We start from the raw sequence: 20192 nt of genomic DNA on the forward strand, positions 1-20192 counted from the left end.
TCTGGCAGATTCTCTGACATTTGCTGGGACTGGCCATGTCATTGGTCTGGGATAGGAATGGTCCCTGGCTGTTTTTGGCACAGACTAGAGCAGCCCCTGAGCCAGTGTGCTGCCCACGAAAGCTTATGCTCAAATAAATTTGTTAGTCTCTAAGGTGCCACAAGTACTCCTGTTCTTTTTGCGGATACAGACTAACACGGCTGCTACTCTGAAACCTGAGGTGGGGACTGACTTGGCCCCCAGGATACAGTAGTCCAAAAGGTGGCACAAAGCCACCCTCTCTCCAATGCTTCAACTTGTATCTATTGAAATTAATGGCAAAACTTCAGTGGTGAAGGATCCAGTCCCCAGACCCTGTGCTCAGCTCAGCTCCAGAGCAAGGATGAGCAGTCCTAAGGAGTGTAGTGGGATCTGAGTTACACCACCTTATGCATCACTGCTGCATTGTCTGGCCCCATATACAGACTTCTTTAGAAATGGCTGTCAGTGCACTGGGTCCGGATGTTGCTCCCTTTGCCCTCAGTGGAAATTTTGCATTGACTTTTGATGGAGTAGAAGCAGTCCCCAGTGTTCCCGGCACAGACATTTAAAAGTCAGTTTAATTAAGTGCATCAAATTCTGCTGTCTCTCAATATTGTGTGACTGACGAGTTTGCAACAGTCTTTACCATGAAGATTGTTTTAAATGGCGTCAGATACAGTATGGAAAAGGCACTAATTGAAGTTTTTATTCTATGGAGCTGAAGGATTGATAATTTTCAACAACAGAAAGAAGGGATGTTCCGGATGGATATACCGAGGGATTCTAAAAGATTTAGTTGATTCGTTTTATTCCCATTTCATTAACATTGCTCTTTTGATGTCACGTTAGCTCAGGAAGAAAAGATGAGACCCCATTTCACCCATACGAAATATAACATTTTAAAAGTTCAAGTTACAGGTGGTAACAATTACTAATAACTAATAATTTAAATATTTTTATCTGGATGCCAGTTTTTTCCCTAACAGACACTATCTAAGGATCTCTTCAGACATCATCAAAATTCAGCCACTCCTGGGGTGGAATATGGCAGCTGTTTAACAGTACACGGCAATAGTACACAAGAATTTAGGACAAGCAGCGAAGAATGCTGTATTTAACTGATAGTGCACCGGGAATTAGGTAGGGAGAAGGTGGCTCGTTACCTAATGTAATAGGAATTTAGACAGACTGGGCCAGATCCTCATTGGTGTAAATCGTTAGTTCCGTTGATTTCATGTCACTCTGACCGCTTACACAAGTTGAGGATTTGGCCCATAGAGGTTAATCAAACTACTTGTGTAATGCCAGAGGATCTTCAATGGCCACAAGTGGTCCGGACATTATTTGTTATGCCTCAGCTGAAAGGTGGTACATACAATAGCACAGTCCTCCCTAACGCCATACCAATCCTGCAAGGGGCTGAAAATTGTGGCATTTGGGAGCACCCAGCTCCTTGTAGAAAACACTCAGAACCTCCCAGGATCAGGCCCTACTGAGTAAAGCTTTGTCTACACTGGGACTTTCATCACCACCACTGCAAACCCTTAGAGTAGACACAATTTACACCACTGCTGCACCAGACTGAAATTAGGGTAAACTGACCAGCACAAATAGAATCTATACTAGTAGTTTGCACCATTGCAGCTGCACCATTGGCTAAAACACCAGCGTAGATCAGGCCTAGTAGTGCTAACTACTACGTCACCAGTTTCACTCCCTTTGGTACATGTAGGCTTTCCTTTTAGGACTCCCAGCTAGCTACTAGCCAGGCTTGGCACTGCTTAGCTTACACAATATGATGTGATCACAGCCTGAAGGAGTCATGCAAATAGAGGGAAAGGCAAGCTGTGGCCGTCTGGAATCACTCCGGAGGGGTTTTGGACTACTTACCAAGATGCGTATTTTTTAGAGTTTAATTTTTTTCATTGAATTTTTTAATACCATTTCTACTTTTTCTCTTAGATTGCATCCCACTTGGAATATTGTTGCCATTTAGCAATATTGTTCAGTTATTCCATTTAGCCGATAACTTTGGGATGTGCACATCTAATTCTTAGCCATTTCTTCCCTGAACAAATTATCTGAATGCACTTGTGGGCCTTCTTTTATAGTAAATGTTATTAAACTGAAAGCAGGAGTATAATTAAAACAGCAATTTAAGTGTAATTTACTAACAACTGGAGCTCTTAAATGCACCGACTTGCCATTGTGCAGTAATAATACCAGACTTAGGATTTAAACATGCTCTCTGTCACTCAGAGAGTCCTTGGGCAGTTTTAAAAATCAGCGTAGTCTTTAATTATAGTCCTTGTTACTTATTATAAGATGTCATCTAGTTTATAAATTGCAAATCATTAGTTTTTACCTCTCTGTCAATGCCCCAGATGACATATTTGTGTGCCCTCTTTGTGAAATCTGATAAACCATACATGACAGTTTGAGGATAGCCTCCTTTCTGCTGCAAAACTTTCCATTCTGTTTTGAAAATGACAGGATTTGTGTTGAGCGGTTCTTTAAAAACACTTCACCGTGGTCTCATGTTTTGAAATGGTCCCTTTCAGGTGACTCATCTAATGAGATTAATTTCTCTGCGTGCATGCTGTCAACTACTCTTTCCTTTCTTCCGTGCAGGGCTGATATTTTAAAAATGGAAGCTCGAGGCTTCCAGGCAAAAGAAAAAAAAAATGCTTGTGCCCCCATGCACTCACGGTTGCTCTATCTGCATCTTCAAATTGCTGGACTGCAAGCACAAATCACTACGTAGCACCAAACTTGCACATACATTGGCCTGATTTTCATGCACATTTGCAGTAACTGTGCAAACAGTTGCGTATCCATGTGTATATCGACATTTTTCATGCATTCAGGTGGGCCTTTACCTTTTGAAAAGTATAGAGCCCTGCTGTGATCAGTCTTTTTCATTGGGAGCATTAGAAAATTCACACGTCTGGCTTGAGTGACTACGTGGCAGTCCACTTTGGGATGACCTTTTGGAATTGATTTCTTATGGTCAGCAAAGGTTTATGTTCTCATAGTCTCCAGACATGGATGATATTCCTATTCATAAAGGCTTGGAAGAGGGACACTGTCGTATTTGATGGCTAGCCATGGGGAAGAGAAGATGGTGGCAGGGTAGGTACTGGAATTGAGCAGTGAAAATTTAGCACTTCAACTCTCCTACCCTTGTTGTTCTCCTACTATGCAGGAATATTACATACAAAAATATGTTAAAATAATTGTATTTAGGTTGCAAAGTTACCTAAAGGTGCGAAAGCACTCAAAAGTTAGGAGATGGCTGCCCAGGTAACCTTAATTCTGCCTCCTTGTACAACCATCTTGGGCACTGAACGTGGCAGGGGTCACGTGGAAATCATTGTATGTGATCATGTAATTAACGTGTATCATAATGCATATATACACGGAGACTGAATTAAGATTGCACAGGCAGCCATAAATGTGGCATTTCCTAACATCTGAGCGCTTGACTTTACAAACTAATGTGGCATCTCTTTACCCACATACTCTGCCCTCCCGGCTGCATCTGCTCTGAGAGCTGTCAGGCATACCCAGTACATTGTGTGCTGCAACTCTGGCTGTGGGCTGAGCCCGGCTCCTTAGAACGTTCATGTTTGGTTACTGATGTCCCTGAGCAATTAAAGTGACAGAATGGGGAATTATTAATTTCAAAAGCATATTTCTCAGCCAAACTTAAATGGAATTTCATGGGACACGTGAAAGGCACATTTCTAGCCTTGGGACTTTGTCCCCGCCAAACTTCAAAGCTCTGCTCAAACAATGGAGGGGATAGAGCTTCTCAAAATAGGTAGCAAGAATCTTGTAATGGAAGTTAGGTAGCCAAGTGGCTACCAACACCCCCTATAATGAGGAAAAGAGAGATACTGTAATATGAATAGTGTCTGTTTGGAGACAAACGGCTATAAAACACTGCTTGGGTAGAGTGACTAGATCTCTGAAACAGGAAATGGAGGTACTTTGCTTAACGTTGTTTTGCCAAGCTGGAGATGGGGAACTCTGGGAGGGAGTTTGGGCAGACTGGGAAGAGGGGTTTAGGAGCTGAGGGTAAGGAAGATCAGGACATGGGTACTTGGGCGTGATTGATAATTGGTAGGGAGTTGAATTGGGGGCTCCTGTGGAAGGTGAGAGTGAGTCTGGTTGTGGGGAGTTGGTACCAGTTGGTTTTGCTGCTGGGACTGGGTGGAATTGGGAGCTTGTCACCAGGAGAGGGGATGCAGGAGCATTCCTTGGGAGGTGACCATGCTCGTGAGCTTCTCCTGTCTCCCTGGTCAGTCACTGCCCTGCCCACTTAGTTTTCCCTCCTTCCCAATGCCCATCACGTTCCCTACCCCAATGCCCTGCTAGTAGTGGGCTGTGTTTCCTTTGGCCTACGCTGCTCCCCACTGAATTGTACATATGCTAGGGGGCCAGGGAGCCTTTCTGACCACATTCTCGGTACTTTCCCTAGTCCCTGGGCTGTGTCTGGCCAAGGCTCTATTTGTTTTCTTTCTGTTATCAGTGTCTGTTTTATTTGTCAGTGGTGCCGGGCATTTCGTGGTTTTTTTGAAATCCCAGTTTATTTCAGCATGCATGGTGCACTGTTTCCTGGGTCAGAAAACCACACTGTCCTCCTTCAGACTGTCTCAAGAGAGAGGATGGAGTGCAGGGGGGAGGGGGCTGAGTGTTTTAGGGAGAGAGGGCGGAAGATGTATGCTCTGTAAATTGGCGCATGTGTTGCGGGAGCAGATAGGTTGGAGGCACATGTCAAATGGAGGAGAGCCGGAAGGAAGACACATGTCATTGAGATGGGGTGCTCAGGATTCTCCTCCTCCACACAAGCCTTCCAACTTCCTTCCTTCTGTTGTCACTTACCTCCGGTGCCCCTGCCCACCTTAGTCCTGGCCCTAGATGCAGCTGCCTCCCCGCTGCATTCTGAGCACGCTACCACAAGGGGGAGTGGACCATAATCCAGGATATCCCGTGTGAGCATACTCCGAATTCAGCGTGGAGGTGGGCAGCTGACAGGCAGGCAGCGCAGCTGGGCCGGCAGTTGGAAATGAGGTGGGAAGAGGATAGTAGGTGGTAAGCAATCAGAGTGGCAACACTCAGACAGCATGCCAATGATGTATTGAAATTGGAAGTATCTAGTTGGCGGACCACTGGGAATGCCCCACCGGATAGACAGCTGGTCTCTCTGCTGAATTTTCCACACAACAATGCTAAACTCTTGTGGGCAAGAAATAATAGAAAATATTCTGTAAAATGAGGGTAGAGTAAAATTGTGCCCTTTTAATCCCTACATTTCTACAAGGGGGGATGGCCCAGCCCCAGTTCTTTGGACAGGAGCCTGAAATAATCTGAACTGGCTCAATGTCTGAGAGAATCTGAACTGCCTCCATTTCTTGTCTTCCTTTCTTCCACCCTAAGATTAGTTTTGAGACTATGAAAATTCCAACTTAGGTTCAGCATTCAAGCAAGTGTGAGCCCAGCCTTCCCTTGTGTGCCTCCAAGCCTGCAATTGTGAGCCCCCAAGAAGAATTGTGGTGCAAATCAAAGTGCATTTTGCCCACAATCAAGTAGTTACAGCTGCCTGTGCAACTGCAATTCAGATGCATGTGGGGAAATTACTGGTGCATATTTTATGGGCGCAAACTTGCAGGCTCTGTCTAGACTAGCAAAACGAGGCGTATTTAGCAAATATAGAAGTTCACACATTTTAAATGATGCACCATTTAACACCTGCTGTAGACAAAAGGTATGTTTTCACAGCAGTTAGGGTGTGATTGCAGATCCCATAGGCCAGGGGTTCTCAAAATGGGGGTCGGGACCCCTCAGGGGGTCACAAGGTTATTACGGGGGGGTTGCGAGCTGTCAACCTCCACCCCCAAACCCCGCTTTGCTCCAGCATTTATAATGGTGTTAAATATATTGAAAAGTGTTTTTAATTTATAAGGGGGGTCACACCTTGCTATGTGAAAGGGGTCACTAGTAAAAAAGTTTGAGAGCCACTGCCCTAGGCATACCCATGCTAGCTTTACTCTGGCTAGCACAGCTGAAAACAGCAGTGAAGAGTCAGCGCTGGCTGTACCTGGGCACATACCTGCATTGCTAGCCCATGCCGGGGCCTTGCCAACACATTTTCACTGCTACTTGTAGACACACTAGCTAGAATTAAGCTAGCGCAGATATGCCTACCCGAGATGCAGTCACATCTCCGATTGCAGTGCACACCTGCCCAGAGATAATTGTGTTTAAAAACATGATAGCTAGTCAGTCAAGCCACTGTCCTTGTCTACTCTAGGTGGTAAATGGTGTTTAAAAACATGTTAATTAAACACCTGTTAGCTGACACTTTTGCAGTGACACCTCATTTCCCTAGTCTAGACAGGACCTTAAGGCAGGCCTATGCACAAACAGGGCCGGCTCCAAGGTTTTGGCCGCCCCAAGCAGCCAAAACCAAAAAAAAAAAAAAAAGCTGCGATCACGATCTGCGGCGGCAATTCGGCGGGAGGTCCTTCACTCCGAGCCGGAGTGAGGGACCGTCCGCCGAATTGCCGCGGAATACCTGGACCTGCCGCCCCTCTCCGGAGCGGCCGCCCCAAGCACCTGCTTGAGAAGCTGGTGCCTGGAGCCGGCCCTGCGCACAAAAATGCACTGAAATAACTAAACTAGTTTTAATTCACACCTCTTGTGACCACAAAGATAAGACAGAACTAAACCCCTCTTTCTATAGTCTGGGTGCTGTGACGTGAGCCTGCAAAGTCACACCATTATTCCGCTGTCAGACCTATCACAATGCAGTGCCAAGCAGCTCTTTGTCTTGCGCTAGCATTCCCAAAAAGGGGTCTCTTGATCACTGGGCTACAGCTAACATAACTTGTGAGTGCTGCACGGGGGGAGGGGGATCTACTCAAGAGGGAGTAGCTCCAGTCATTCCGTAGGGGCTCTCTGGCCGCGGGGTAGAGAGAGGCGTTGAGAGGTGCCCCTAAGAGGATATGCCATGATAGTGACTGTGACTAGAGCCCTGCAAATCCGCAGGTATCTGCTTTATATCCGCGGATCTCCGATGCAGATATATGTGGACCATTTTTGCGGATAGCAGCTCCCCCACAGCTGCCAGTGCAGGTCTTCCCGACCCGGCTCCGGCCGGGGGAGGAGGCCTCGGAGCCGCAGCCTGGCCATGGTAAGAGCTAGGAGGGCAGCTGTGGCGAGCAGCGGCAGACCCTCTACCTGCCCTGGGCGGGGGGCCCGAGCAGCCCCCAGCCTGTGTTTCTGCCCCCCAGGCCTCCCGCCCAGGGCAGGTGGAGGGTCCACGCTGCGGTTCCTCACAGCTTCCTGCCTGGCTTTTACCGTGGCCGGTCTGAGGCTTCGAGACACACACCCCCTGCTGGAGCCTGGTTGGGGAGAGCCGTGCGGGCAGCTGTGGGGAGCCGGCATGGAGTTGCCGACCCATCACTGCCCTCGGCCGCGCGGGGAGCCTGGGGGCAGGGACACAGCCAGGGGCGGCTCTCAGCCTCCCTCCGCACCACGGGCAGGTGGTTTGTCCACGGCGGCTCCCCACGGCTGCCCGGGCTCCCCAGCTGGGTGCCATACTGGTCTGGCTGCGGAGGTCCTTTGGGGGAGAAGAAGAGGGGAAGGGAGAGGGGTCCGCCCCTATAAAAAGTGGACAGGTGCCCCCTCTCCCCCCTGCCCCCCCAGTTCTAGCACCACTGGTCACTGCTGCACAATGACCTGTGGAGCTGTTTAGAGCCCTGGAAATCCACAGACAGTTTTTGCAGATCACGGCTCAGCTGCAGATACACCTTTTTGTATCCGCGCAGGGCTCTAAGTGTGACATTCACTCTCTCGGCTTGCGGATATAAAGTATTGCATGACAATAAGGACATAAAAATTGCCATACTTGCATCAGACCCGTGGCCTGCCTAGTCCAGGATCCTGTCCCTGAAAACAGTCAGCACCATCTGCGTCAGAGGAAGGTGCAAGAAACCCTGTATAGACAATTCTGGAATAAATAGCTCATGGGGGTAGTTTGTTCCTAAACCACGTCAATTAGAGATGATGGAAATGGAGTGGGTCATCATAGATGCCGAGAACACCCGCCCACAGGGAAAAGCAAAGGAAATTGCTCTTCCTCCTCTCCTCCAACAACCCTGCCCCATGGACCTCTTCCCATCACTCATCCCCAGATTTTTGTACTGATACTATCTTGTATGCTTATAGTCACTACTTCTGAGTGATGGGAGCCCCATTGGGACAATCGGAATGATGTGCAAAAGTAAAATTGCTGGCCTTTCTGGCCTATACACACATGCAATGTACTCAAATCACAATTCTGTTAACCAATTAAACATTTTTCTTTTTTGCTCGAGTTAGTATAGCTTTGTCACTAAATCCATTTCCACACCTCTGTCAGTTTGATATGCAAAGAGAAATCAGACAGTTTGGAAGTGATATCGAAGAAATACAAAGTGTAGAGTTACACTGGGGTGAGGGGAGGAAATATCTCTGCACAAAGTTTGAGTTGGAATGATCAATGTTTCCAGAAAGCCATCTAGTGGTTTTGTGCTAAAACAGTTGTTTGCTTTTAAACAGGAATCTGAAGCTGATAAGAATGTGTATTATGTTCTGAGAAACGATCAACGTTCGTACAAGGAAATATAAGTGTAGTGCAAAATTTTGGGCCAGTTTTGCATAGATTCTATAGCAGAATCCGAGCCTTTAATAATATGTTTTGGAGTGACTTTCTATATTTGAGAGACAGGGTGGGTGAGGTAATATCTTTTATTGGATCACCTTCTTTTGGTGAAGGAGAAAGCTTTCAAGCTACACAAAGCTCTTCTTCAGGTCAATAATTGTATTATGCCAATCAGAAATATTTAAATTGCTGGAAGTACCAACGCTTGTTTTTTCTGAAGAATTAGTTTGATGCTGTGTGGACATTCTTACGAACACAGGGCCAAATCTTCATCTGACATAGATCGATGGAGCTCCTCTGACAGTTTACACAGGCTAGGTGTTGGGCATGGGTAGTAGTAGTTGTTGTAGGTTCTCTCTCAAAACTGTCCACTTCTTTCACAAAGAAGTAATCAGCTGGTGCTTCTGTAGTGAAATCATTCCACGGTTTTCAGTTGCAATTATAAATAACATTCAGAGGAGACAAATTTTGCTATTAGTGTGTAGGTGCTGGGTGGTTTTGGTGGCCTGTGATATACAGAAGGTCAGACCAGATGATCTGGTGATCCCTTCTGGCCTTAAACTCTAGGACTTCATGCATAATAGTATTCATTTTTCCCTTCACTGAATGTAATTTTTAATCTGTGTCTTTGAAGGTGTATTTCAGTGCGTTAGCACATGAAACTGTTTTCTGTATAACATGTAATGTTAAAAAATGTTGGGCCAAATTCTGCCGTTGGTTACCTCAGTGCAACCTCATTCAAGTCAGTAGAGTAATTGAGGGCAGAATTCGGTCTGCTAGCCAAATTCTCCACATGAGCAGAGATTAAAAAGACTGGGACTGTTCATTTTAGAAAAGAGGCTAAGGGAGGATATGATAGAGGTCTATAAAATCAGGAATGGTGTGGAGAAAGTGAAGTGATATTTACCCCTTGATGTAACACAAAAAACAGGGGTCACCAATGACATTAATAGGCAGCAGGTTTAAAACACACATAAGGAAGTACTTTTTCTCACAACACACAGTTAACCTGTGGAACTTGTTGCCAGGGGATATTGTGAAGGCCAAAACTGGGTTTTCAACTGGGTTCAAAAAAGAATTAGATAAGTTCGTGGAGGATAGGTCCATCAGTGGCTATTAGCCAAGATGGTCAGGGATGCAACCCCATGTTCTCGGTGTCCCTAAATCTCCGACTGCTGAAAGATGGAACTGGATAACAGGAGACGGATCACTTGATAATTGCCCTATTTTGTTCATTCCCTCTGAAGCATCTGGCACTAACCGCTGTCAGAAGACAGGATACAGGACTAGATGGACCATTGATCTGACCCTCTATGGACATTTTTATGTTATGTTATGTTCTTATATTAAGATTTTCAGAAATCAGTGGTAATTTTGGGTGTCCAACTTGAGATATCTTAAAAGGAGCCTAATTTTCAAAAAGTGCTGAGGCCCCTCAAAATCAGACGTCTTTGAGGGGTTTCAAATTGGGCACCCAAAATCACAGTTACTTAAATATGTGCCATAAAAAAGAATTCCACATAGCGCGGGGCATCACGCACAGGAATCTCTTTGTAGCGTTATATGTACCTTGTAGGAATCTATTTATTTATTTATTATATTTGTTTGCTGATTTCACAACTCTTCTTTTTTTTTACCCCTCCAACAGGAATCATTAACCAATGGCAACAGGAATCCAAGGATAAAGTGATCTCCCTATTGTTAACCCATCTGCCTTTACTGAAACCAGGAAACATTGAAGCAAAAGTGGAATACATGAAACTGTTGCCTAAAATCCTGGCTCATTCGATTGAACACAACCAACACATAGAAGAGAGCAGGCAGCTTTTGTCCTATGCTTTGATCCATCCTGCCACTTCACTGGAAGACAGGAGCGCTCTGGCCATGTGGCTCAATCACTTAGAGGATCGCACATCGGGTAGTTTTGGCAGCCAAAACAGAGGTCGGTCCGATTCTGTGGATTATGGACAGACACATTACTATCACCAAAGACAGAACTCTGACGACAAGCTGAATGGGTGGCAGAACTCTCGAGATTCTGGGATATGTGTCAGTGCTTCCAGCTGGCAGGACAAAAACCTGGGGTGTGAGAACGGCCATTTGCCCCTCTACTCTTCTTCTTCTGTCCCCACTACGATCAATACTATCGGAACTAATACAAGCACAAGTAAGTACCATGAACGTAAACCACTGCCGAGAGCCGTTTCCGTCACGTTTCTATGGCATGTCCGCCCCACAGGAAAACATTTCCTTGCAGCACTTATCATATTAGAAGTGGGGGCCAGTTTTAGCTTGGCCCTGGAAAAACCCTTCTTTATACCTGTTTTCCCAGAATAGTCATTTTGCTGTTTTGCATATTGTAGGATTTTGAACACGAAGCTGCTTGGAACAAAGATTGAACAGCTAAGAGGCTATATAAGAGCAAAAACGTCCGTTGTTGAAGGCTGCCACTTTCCTTTCACGCTATTAACCCCAGTTTTTGGGTAACATTTTCAGAAGTGTCTAAGATTCATGTTCAAAAGCGACTGAGGCGCTTAGGTGCCTAAGTCTCATTGGAAGTAATGGAACAAGACTCCGAAGTACCTAAGTCCTTTTTGAAAATGGGACATGGCTCCTAGTTCAGATGAGCACTTTTCAAAACATTAGCCTTTATCTCTATTAGGCAGAGATATGACTCTTATTGGTAACCTGTGGCTCTTAGCCGTGCAGTCTTCAGTGTTCTTTATTTCTAATGATGCAAAATTCTGCAGTCTTTCCCCATGCAAAGCTTTCACAGACTTCAGTGGGACCTACACAGTGGGCCCCAGAATTGGATAGTGCAGATATGCCCTGGCATGGTAACTGGCATTTTTAAACAGAGATTTATGTAGCTTTTGTGTGGTGATTTACCCAATTTACCCCCAACCTAAACTTTTGTGCCTGCTTACATCTTGGGTGGAGAGCAAATGTAGCATTTTCCCAGTATGATTGGAGCCTGCTCTGTTGACTGGCGCTTGCTCTTTGTGTTGAAGGATGTTACGGGGGCTGGCATGCCTTTTACCCTGAAGAAAGGCAGTCTGTACACAGAGACCTTCCTTAAGATAGATTACAAGGAATTGTTGTGTCTTCGTACAGTGGGTACCAGGGTTTTACAAAGACAGTCCAGCTAGTTTTTTTTCAAAACCAGGTTTCTATCTCAGCAAATCAGACACTTGCCCTCCTCTCCCTGCCTCCTGTATACCTTTTCCTTGCTCCTCTGCCTACCTTCAACCTTCACCACCTCCCGCTTACAATGCTCTTACTTTCTAGCACTGACGGACACCTCCATCTCCACCTCCCATGCCTCAAAATGATCCCAGGACCCAACTGAGTGCTGGCCTTCATATTCAGGGCCATGTTCTCTATTGCTACATGAGCACAAGTGCCTGTACTGTTAATGGAGAAGGTGACATCCTTCCCCAAACACCCCTGCTCCCATAATAGGAAGCTTGAGCTCATCCTTGTCCCCCCCACCTTTAACCCATCCATCTCCACATGCCCTTGGACAAGCCCACCCTCTCTCTCCCTCTGGTTGCACAACTATCTCCCACACAAATCTCCAGGCCTTCGCTGGGGAGCAGATTTAGAAAGTGCTCCAGGTCATCCCTTTTGCTGACTCTGAACACACTAATTGTACAGAATGTAGAGGTAGCTTTCTGGAGGGAAAGCGGCTTGCAGTAAAGAAACTTACTTGTCTGTCAACCTGTGGAAATCCACAATGAAAAGTTCTGAGAGCATTAGAATGGTTCTTAAAGACTTTGTGGTCTCTGTGGATAGAAAATCCATGCTTGAACAATAAGAGTATAGCAGTCCATCAAGCACCTGACTAGGATGATGATGGTGATTGTGAAATGCTATGGGAGATTAAGGAGGCTACAAAGGCAGAAAACTCAGTTGAAATCTTGTAATATTATTATCTTCATATTGTCTGGGTGTGTGTCACGTCAGGAAGGGATACAGAGAGAAAATTTCTAGACACATTAAGTAAATGCTTCTTGGAGCACCTTGCCTGGAACCCACAAGGGGAGAGGCAATTCTTGATTTAGTTCTAAGCGGAACATAGGATCTGGTCCAAGAGATGACTATAGCTGAATCACTTGGTAATAGCAACCACAGTGTAATTAAATTTATCATCCTTGTAGGGGAGAAAATGCTAAAGAAACCCACCACAGTAGTGTTTAACTTCAGAAAGGAGAACTACATAAAAATGAAGAAGCTAGTTAAAAAGAAATTAAAAGGAACAATGACATGGGTGAAATGCCTGCAAACCGCATGGAGACTATTTAAAAACACCATAATAGAGGCTCAAACTAAATATATACCCCAATTTAAAAAAAAAAACAGTAAGAGGACCAAAAAAATGCCACCGTGGCTAAACAGCAGAGTAAAAGAGGTGGTTAGAGGCAAAAAGGCATCCTTTCAAAATTGGAAATCAAATCCTAGTGAGGAGAAACGAGAATAAATTCTGGCAAGTCAAGTGTAAAAGTATAACAAGGCAGGCCAAGAAAGAATTTGCAGAGCAACTAGCAAAAGATACAATAAATAATAGCACATTTTTTAAAGTACATCAAAAGCAAGAAACCTGCCAAACAGGGGCATCTGAATGATCGAGGTGCTCAAGGAAATTGAGGCTGTTGCGGAGAAGCTAAATGAATTATTTTCATTGGTCTTCTCTGCAGAGGATATGGGGGAGATCCCTGCACGCAAGCCACCCTTTTTAGGTGACAGATCTGAGGAACTGTCCCAGATTGAGGTGTCAATAGAGGAGGTTTTGGAACCAATTGTTGAATTAAACAGTAATAAGTCACCAGGACTAGATGGTATCACCCAAGAGATCTGAACAAACTCAAATATGAAATTGCAGAACTAGTAACTGTGATATGTAATCTGTCGCTTAAATCCATCTCTGAACCAGATGACTGGAGGGTGGCTAATATAACACTTATTTAAAAAAAAAATGCTCCAAAGGCGATCCTGTTAACTTCAGAACCAGGCAGATTGGTTGAAACCAATAGTAAAGTACAGAATTATCAGACACATAGATAAAATGTTGGGGAAGAGTCAACGCGGCTTTTGTAAAAGGAAGTCAAGCCTCACCAATCTATTAGAATTCTTTGAGGGGGCCAACAAGCATGTGGGCAAGAGTGATCCAGTGGATATAGTGTACTTGGACTTTCAGAAAGCCTTTGACAAGGTCCCTCACCAATGGCGCTTAAGCAAACTAAGCAGTCATGGGATAAGAGGGAAGGTCCTCTCATGGGTCAGTAACTGGGTGAAAGAACGGCTATTCTTTCTCTCCTTAGCTCTTGTGACTAGTGCCCTCTTTCAGGTGGAATTTCAAATCCCCAATGATTGTTATGAATTACCATTATTACGTGCATTGCTAAAGTGCCCATCCCCATGGGGTGTAGGCGCTCCTATGTACATTTGGCTGGTGCATAGAATGCCATGTGGCAGGAACATTGCTCTCTCCTGCTGCACCGATTCTTTGCTGAAGGGTCAGACCCCAAGTGCTCCAGGCATGATGTATGTTGAGATTCCTGTGCGACTTCCCCCCTTTGCCACATCTACAGCTAGTGCAGAAATTAAATGGCTCTTGCTGAAAGTACCTGCTATGCAGAAAATTCTATTAGGTTGTTTCACAGACTAGTCACCCAAGAGGGGATCGTTTTCATTAGGCCCTGGTGGGAGGGTGAGTGAGAGGCTGATTGTGAAAATAGCCGTGCGAAGGATCCAGTTGCATAGCCAGTGCTTCCTAAGTTAATAATGACCACAGCCTGTTTCACTTTTGCCACACTAGCTTCCTAATGGTCCTGAATGTTACAGCAGCCCTTCTCTCAGGTACTGTCTTTTGCATTGAGGCCTATATTGAATGAAGGATTTAAACCAGCCACAATAAAATATATGTTCATTATACCTCTGCACTGAGCTAGCAAGCACTGGTCACATCCCCCCCGGTATCCATGGCGTGACACCAAGGCGTCTAACCAGTCTCTGGTGATGAAGATGATTCTGTAGGTTTTTAAATGCATGGGAGATTTAAAGGAGAGGGGGAGTGTCTACAGTGCGCGGAGAGGAAGTGTCCATGTTGACAGGCAGATGTGCATTTTATTCTCTCTTTAGAAAAAGAATGGGGCATATTGTGCCTGGGCACAAAAGGGTATAAGGGGGAGCTTTTCTCCACTAGGTGCATCCCAGGGACCAGGCAGAGTTTCACTCCCTGCCGTTTCCTGATCCCAGGGACTGCACCCTGCTAGCTCCCACCAGGATGTGAGCCACCCCAAAGTGGGAGGGAGACTATAGGGTCATCCCTTCCCCCGACTGACCCGCAGGGAGTGCCTTCTGCACCCTCCTTAGGTGTGGCACAGTGGGCATGCTTCCCTGTATGGGCAAGCTCCAGGAAGGATAATGCCTCTGCCGGCATGGTGCATGCACCGTCTGGCCCAGTGTGTGCAGGTTTGGAATGACGCTAGATGAGATTGCTCTGTAAACTGCAGCATTGCTCGTGCTCGTATTTGATCACGAATCTCGCAATATTTGGCATTCTTAAAGCCCCAGCTCCCGGAATCTGGTGATCATGGGAGAATCTCAGCTTTTGTTAAATAAAAGCAAATTCCTAGCCTTCCTGGCTGTGCTGGAAAGCCGCCAGATGTGACCAGGCCAGCTGGCAGATGTGTGCTGGAAAGGCTCAGAACAAGAAGGCAAATAAAAAGATCCCTAAATTTATTATTATTTTTAAAAATCTTGTGATTTTGGGGGGGGGCCCGATTCATGGTTCTTGAACGCTTTGTGTTGGCAATGCTGAAATTATAAGAGGCATGTTCACACAGTGCTTTGGTCCCTTATGTTATGGGCTGAAAATGGGGCAGGTACGACACAAGGGGGACAAGTTTAGGCTCTGGGAGAGGAGGGAGAAGAGCTTGCTGTAGATGCCCTTTCTGAGTAGTTGAAGAGGAACAGAAAGACTGGGGGCACTGATCATCTGGTTTGAAAAGCAGTTGCTTCAAACTCTGCTAAGGAAGAAGAGACCTGAGACCAGAGTGGTGCAGGGCCACCCAGAGGATTCAGGGGGCCTGGGGCAAAGCAATTTTGGGGTCCCCTTCCATAAAAAAAAGTTGCAATACTATAGAATACTATATTCTCATGGAGGCCCCTACAGGGCCCGAGGCCTGGGGCAAATTGCCCCACTTGTCCCCCTCCCCCCCCCCCCGCCCTCCCCCAGCCTGGGCGGCCCTGGAGTGGTGATCAGGACATTTACCTAAGGGAAAACAGACATGAATAAGGCAAAACCAGGTTGGGGGGAAGTAGCTCCTGAGAAGATGGTTATAACATTCTGTCTGCAGCAGGTGAATCATTGCAGGTGGAGATACCCGGCAAAAAGTTTTAAGTTCTTCTTCAAGTGCTTGCTCATGTCCATTCCATATTAGGTGTGTGTGCTTGCCACATGCACTGGTGCTGGAAATTTTCCCCTCAGCAGTATCTGTAGAGGACTGGCTCTGACGCCCCCTAGAGTGGCGCCCGCATGGCTCCCCCCACCCTCATTTCCTTCTTGCTACCAGTGACAGTGCTGGAACGTCTGCTGCTTCGGCTACTGTTGTTTCGTTTCCTGTTCTTGTGAACTTTGAAAACCTGTAATATAGTTGTATATAGTTAGTAGTTTCTTAGTCACCCTTAGTAGTAGTTCTCAACTTTTCGTTGTCCCAAACGGGACTCAGCCCGGGGACGGGGCATGCCCCAGTCCCCAGGCTTTAAGCTCTGCGATCGCTGCAAATGGCGTATACCTGTCAGTGATCCACAGACCACATAAGGTGCTTAGGCGAAGGGCACATAAGTGACAAGTGCCGTATCTGCAAGACCTTCAAACCTAGGATGAAGAAGGAGCGCGATATCCATCTGAAAATGCTCCCAATGGAGTCAGCACTCACTCCAGCACCAGAGCAGCAGTCTGACTCTGCACCAAGCTCCGCGGCCTCTGTGCGCAGTCCTCCGCCGACGCCATCCACGAACCGGCACCAGTCCCCCTCCACAGCTCCAGAGAAGAAGCTGAAAAAGACTGGGAGGGGAAGATCTCCTACCTCCCACAAGGGATAGGAGGAGGCTGGGGGTGAGCCACGACCTGTCCCAGGCAGCTCAACACCCCCCTTCGGGAAGTCGGGTACCAGCTCAAATAGAGCGGTGCAGCCCATCCCATGCTTTGCCTGCGACCCCAGATAGAGGTGCAGGCCCTAGCCAGCTTCAGGTGCCGTGGACGCCCGAAGCTCTTCAAGTGGCTCAAGAAATCCTGACGCTCCCAGTGCCTCCCTCACCGGCTCCTGTGGTACCCCGGTCTTGGGGGAAACCCATGTTGGGATCTATGCATGTGTCCCCGCCTCAGCGGTACCGATCCCCATTGTGAGGGACGTCCAGCCAGCGTTCACCCACCCAAAGCCGTCACACCTCAGGACTGGAGAGGCAGTCTCAGCGGAGCCCTCTTCAGTCCCCACACTGGGGGCACCGATTGAGGGACTCAAGGCGTACCTCGCTGATAGATTGGCGCAGACCCTCTGGGGCACGTGCCACTTAGCAAGAACTCTGGGACCAGCCCTGACCGTCTCCCAGGGCCCGGTACTGATCACAGGACCAATCTGCCACCAGGGACCGCCAATCACTGAGCCGTCATCACCTGCAAGGAGGTCGCCCTACTCAGGGCGATACTCTCAACAACTGGTCCGTATTAGCTTCAGGTCCCGTTTGATGTCCCAGTACCAGTCGAGTAGCACGAGGCATGGATCGCCGGGTATCCGACGCAGAGCCGCTGAACGCCATCGGTCCCCAAGAGCCTGACCAAGACAGTCTCGCTCGAGTGGTCGCTCCAAACAGAGGTAGCCTGCATGATCTTCCAAAGGTGAGGAGCTCCCCAAATGGGCCTGTTTGCTACCAGACAGAACAGGAAATGCCACCGGTTTTGTTATCAACAGGGTCTGAGCAAGGTCTCTCTCCCTGATGCCTTCCTTCTGTCGTGGTCATGGAGCCTGATGTACGTGTTCCCTCCGTCAGCAGGGCCCTGGCAAAGATCAAGAGAGACCAGGTGCAGATTATCACGATTGCTCCAGCGTGGGCTCGCCAGCATTGGTTCAGCACCGCTCATGAGTCTGTCAGTGGCCCCTCCCTGACCCCTGCCCAACCGACTGGCCCTGCTGTCGCAGGACCATGGTCGGCTCTTACACCCCAACCTTGGGTCTCTCCACCTCTCGGCATGGATGCTGCGTGGCTGAACCCAGAAGAGCGGATGCAAGGAGTCCAACAGGCCCTCCTGGAAAGTAGGAAGCCCTGACTTACCTGGCCAAGTGGACAATGTTTTCCCTCTGGGCATCCGAATGGGGCATCTCTCCCTCACGTTCCTCCATACAGGCTGTCCTGGACTGCTTGCTCCATTTGAGGAACCAGGGCCTGGCACACTCTTCCATTATAGTTCATCTTGCGGCCATCTCTGCTTTTCACCTGCCAATCCAAGGACAGATGGTGTTTTCCCGTGACATGACAGTCAGATTCTTGAGAGGGCTGGAGAAACTCTTACCGCAGGTGCGGGTTCCTGTCCCGCAGTGGGATCTTAACTTGGTCCTCTCTAGGCTCACTGGCCTGCCCTTGGAACCGCTGGGGTCCTGCTCCCTTTCCCATCTGTCATGGAAGGTCACATTCCTGGTGGCGGTGACATCAGCGAGACGGGTCTGTGATGATGCGGTTCTGGCGGGACCCAACTGAGAGTGCCAACTCAGGACAAATTGCTCAAACAGGGCAGTTACAGCCCAAGGCTGGGGTTTTTTCCACCTCTAAGGCAAACCAAACCAGCCAGACTAGGACGACTTCGGTCTCACCCCACTGGCTAACCGCAAGTCTCACAAGCAATCTCCTTAGACACTCCAGTTTCCCAGTATTCCCACCAGTGCCACTCGTTATGGGGACAAATGGTTATGAAAACCAATACCCCAGTAAAAGAAAAAGGTTCTCCTGATCCCAAAGGACCAAGCCCCAGACCCAGGTCAATATACAAATCAGATCTTACCCACAAATCACGCTGTTGCCAATCCTTTAGAATCTAAAATCTAAAGGTTTATTCATAAAAGGAAAAAGATAGAGATGAGAGATAGAATTGGTTAAATGGAATCAATTACATACAGTAATGGCAAAGTTCTTGGTTCAGGCTTGCAGCAGCGATAGAATAAACTGCAGGTTCAAATCAAGTCTCTGGAATACATCCCCCGCTGGGATGGGTCCTCAGTCCTTTGTTCAGAGCTTCAGCTTGTAGCAAAGTTCCTCCAGAGGTATGAAGCAGGATTGAAGACCAGATGGAGATGAGGCATCAGCCTTATATAGTCTTTTCCAGGTGTAAGAACACCTCTTTGTTCTTACTGTGGAAAATTACAGCAAAATGGAGTCTGGAGTCACATGGGCAAGTTCCTGCATACTTTGCTGAGTCTCAAGGCATATTTGCCTTCTCTCAAGGGTCCATTGTATAGCTGATGGTCCTTAATGGGCCATCAAGCAGGCTAGGCAGAGCTAACACCAGTTTGTCTGGGATGTCACCCAGCAGCATAGCATATGTTTGAAATACAGACAGTATAGAGCCAATATTCATAACTTCAACTACAAAAGTGATACACACATATAGACAGCATAATCATAACCAGTAAACCATAACCTTGTCTTAGACACCCCATTTGACCCCCTTTATACAAGATCTGGGTGCCACTACAGGACCTCGGTTGCAACAATGATCTATATGGTCCCAGATTATATCAATAACGTCACAGGGTCTCAGAAATTAAAGCCTTGATCTCAGAGCCGCCGTACACTGTTCAGTTGCGGCCCCACTTGGCCTTCCTGCCAAAGGTGGTCTACACCTTCTGTATGAACCAGGACATCTTCCACCCAGTGTTCTCTCCCAAACCGCATAAGACCAGTGAGGAGAGACGTCTTCACATCCTGGACATCTGGAGGGCCTTGGCTTTTTACTTAGAACGTACCAACCCTTTCCGTAAATCAACTCAAATCTTCATTGCTACAGCGGATAGGCTGAAGGGTCCTCGCAGAGGATTTCCAATTGGATCACCTCGTGCATAAGGACCTATTACGACCTCGCAGTGATTCCAGGGGCATATTCCGGGGGGCGCCAGAGCCAGTTCCCTACGGATACTGCTGAGGGGAAAACTTCTGGCACCGGTGCATGTGGCGAGCAAATATACCCACAATGGAATAGACATGAGCAATGCATCTCAAAGAACACCAGTTACGGAAAAGGTAACTCTCTTTTCTAAAGCACTCGGCCCACTTTTCAAAAGAAACCGTTAAACGATTTGGTGCAAAGACTTGTCCCTTCTGTTATGTTTGCACAGAGCCTAGCTCAGATCCTGATTGGGACCTTTAAGTGTTGCCACAATGCATAGAAATAAACATGGAGAGAATT

The 20192-nt window shown here is 47.0% G+C and overlaps 1 protein-coding gene across 10 annotated transcripts in view; it reads left to right on the forward strand.

Moving 5' to 3' along the window:
- Positions 1-20192, forward strand: part of SAMD4A (sterile alpha motif domain containing 4A) — a 208589-nt gene that overhangs the window by 113521 nt on the left and 74876 nt on the right. For all 10 annotated transcript variants that reach the window (XM_034769602.1, XM_034769605.1, XM_034769610.1 and 7 more), the window contains one exon: positions 10380-10898. In XM_034769602.1, coding sequence (XP_034625493.1) covers positions 10380-10898 — 519 coding nt within the window. The remainder of the gene's footprint in view (positions 1-10379; positions 10899-20192) is intronic.

This window comes from Trachemys scripta, chromosome 4 (genome assembly GCF_013100865.1).
Source record: "Trachemys scripta elegans isolate TJP31775 chromosome 4, CAS_Tse_1.0, whole genome shotgun sequence".
NCBI classification, from domain to species: Eukaryota; Metazoa; Chordata; order Testudines; family Emydidae; genus Trachemys; species Trachemys scripta.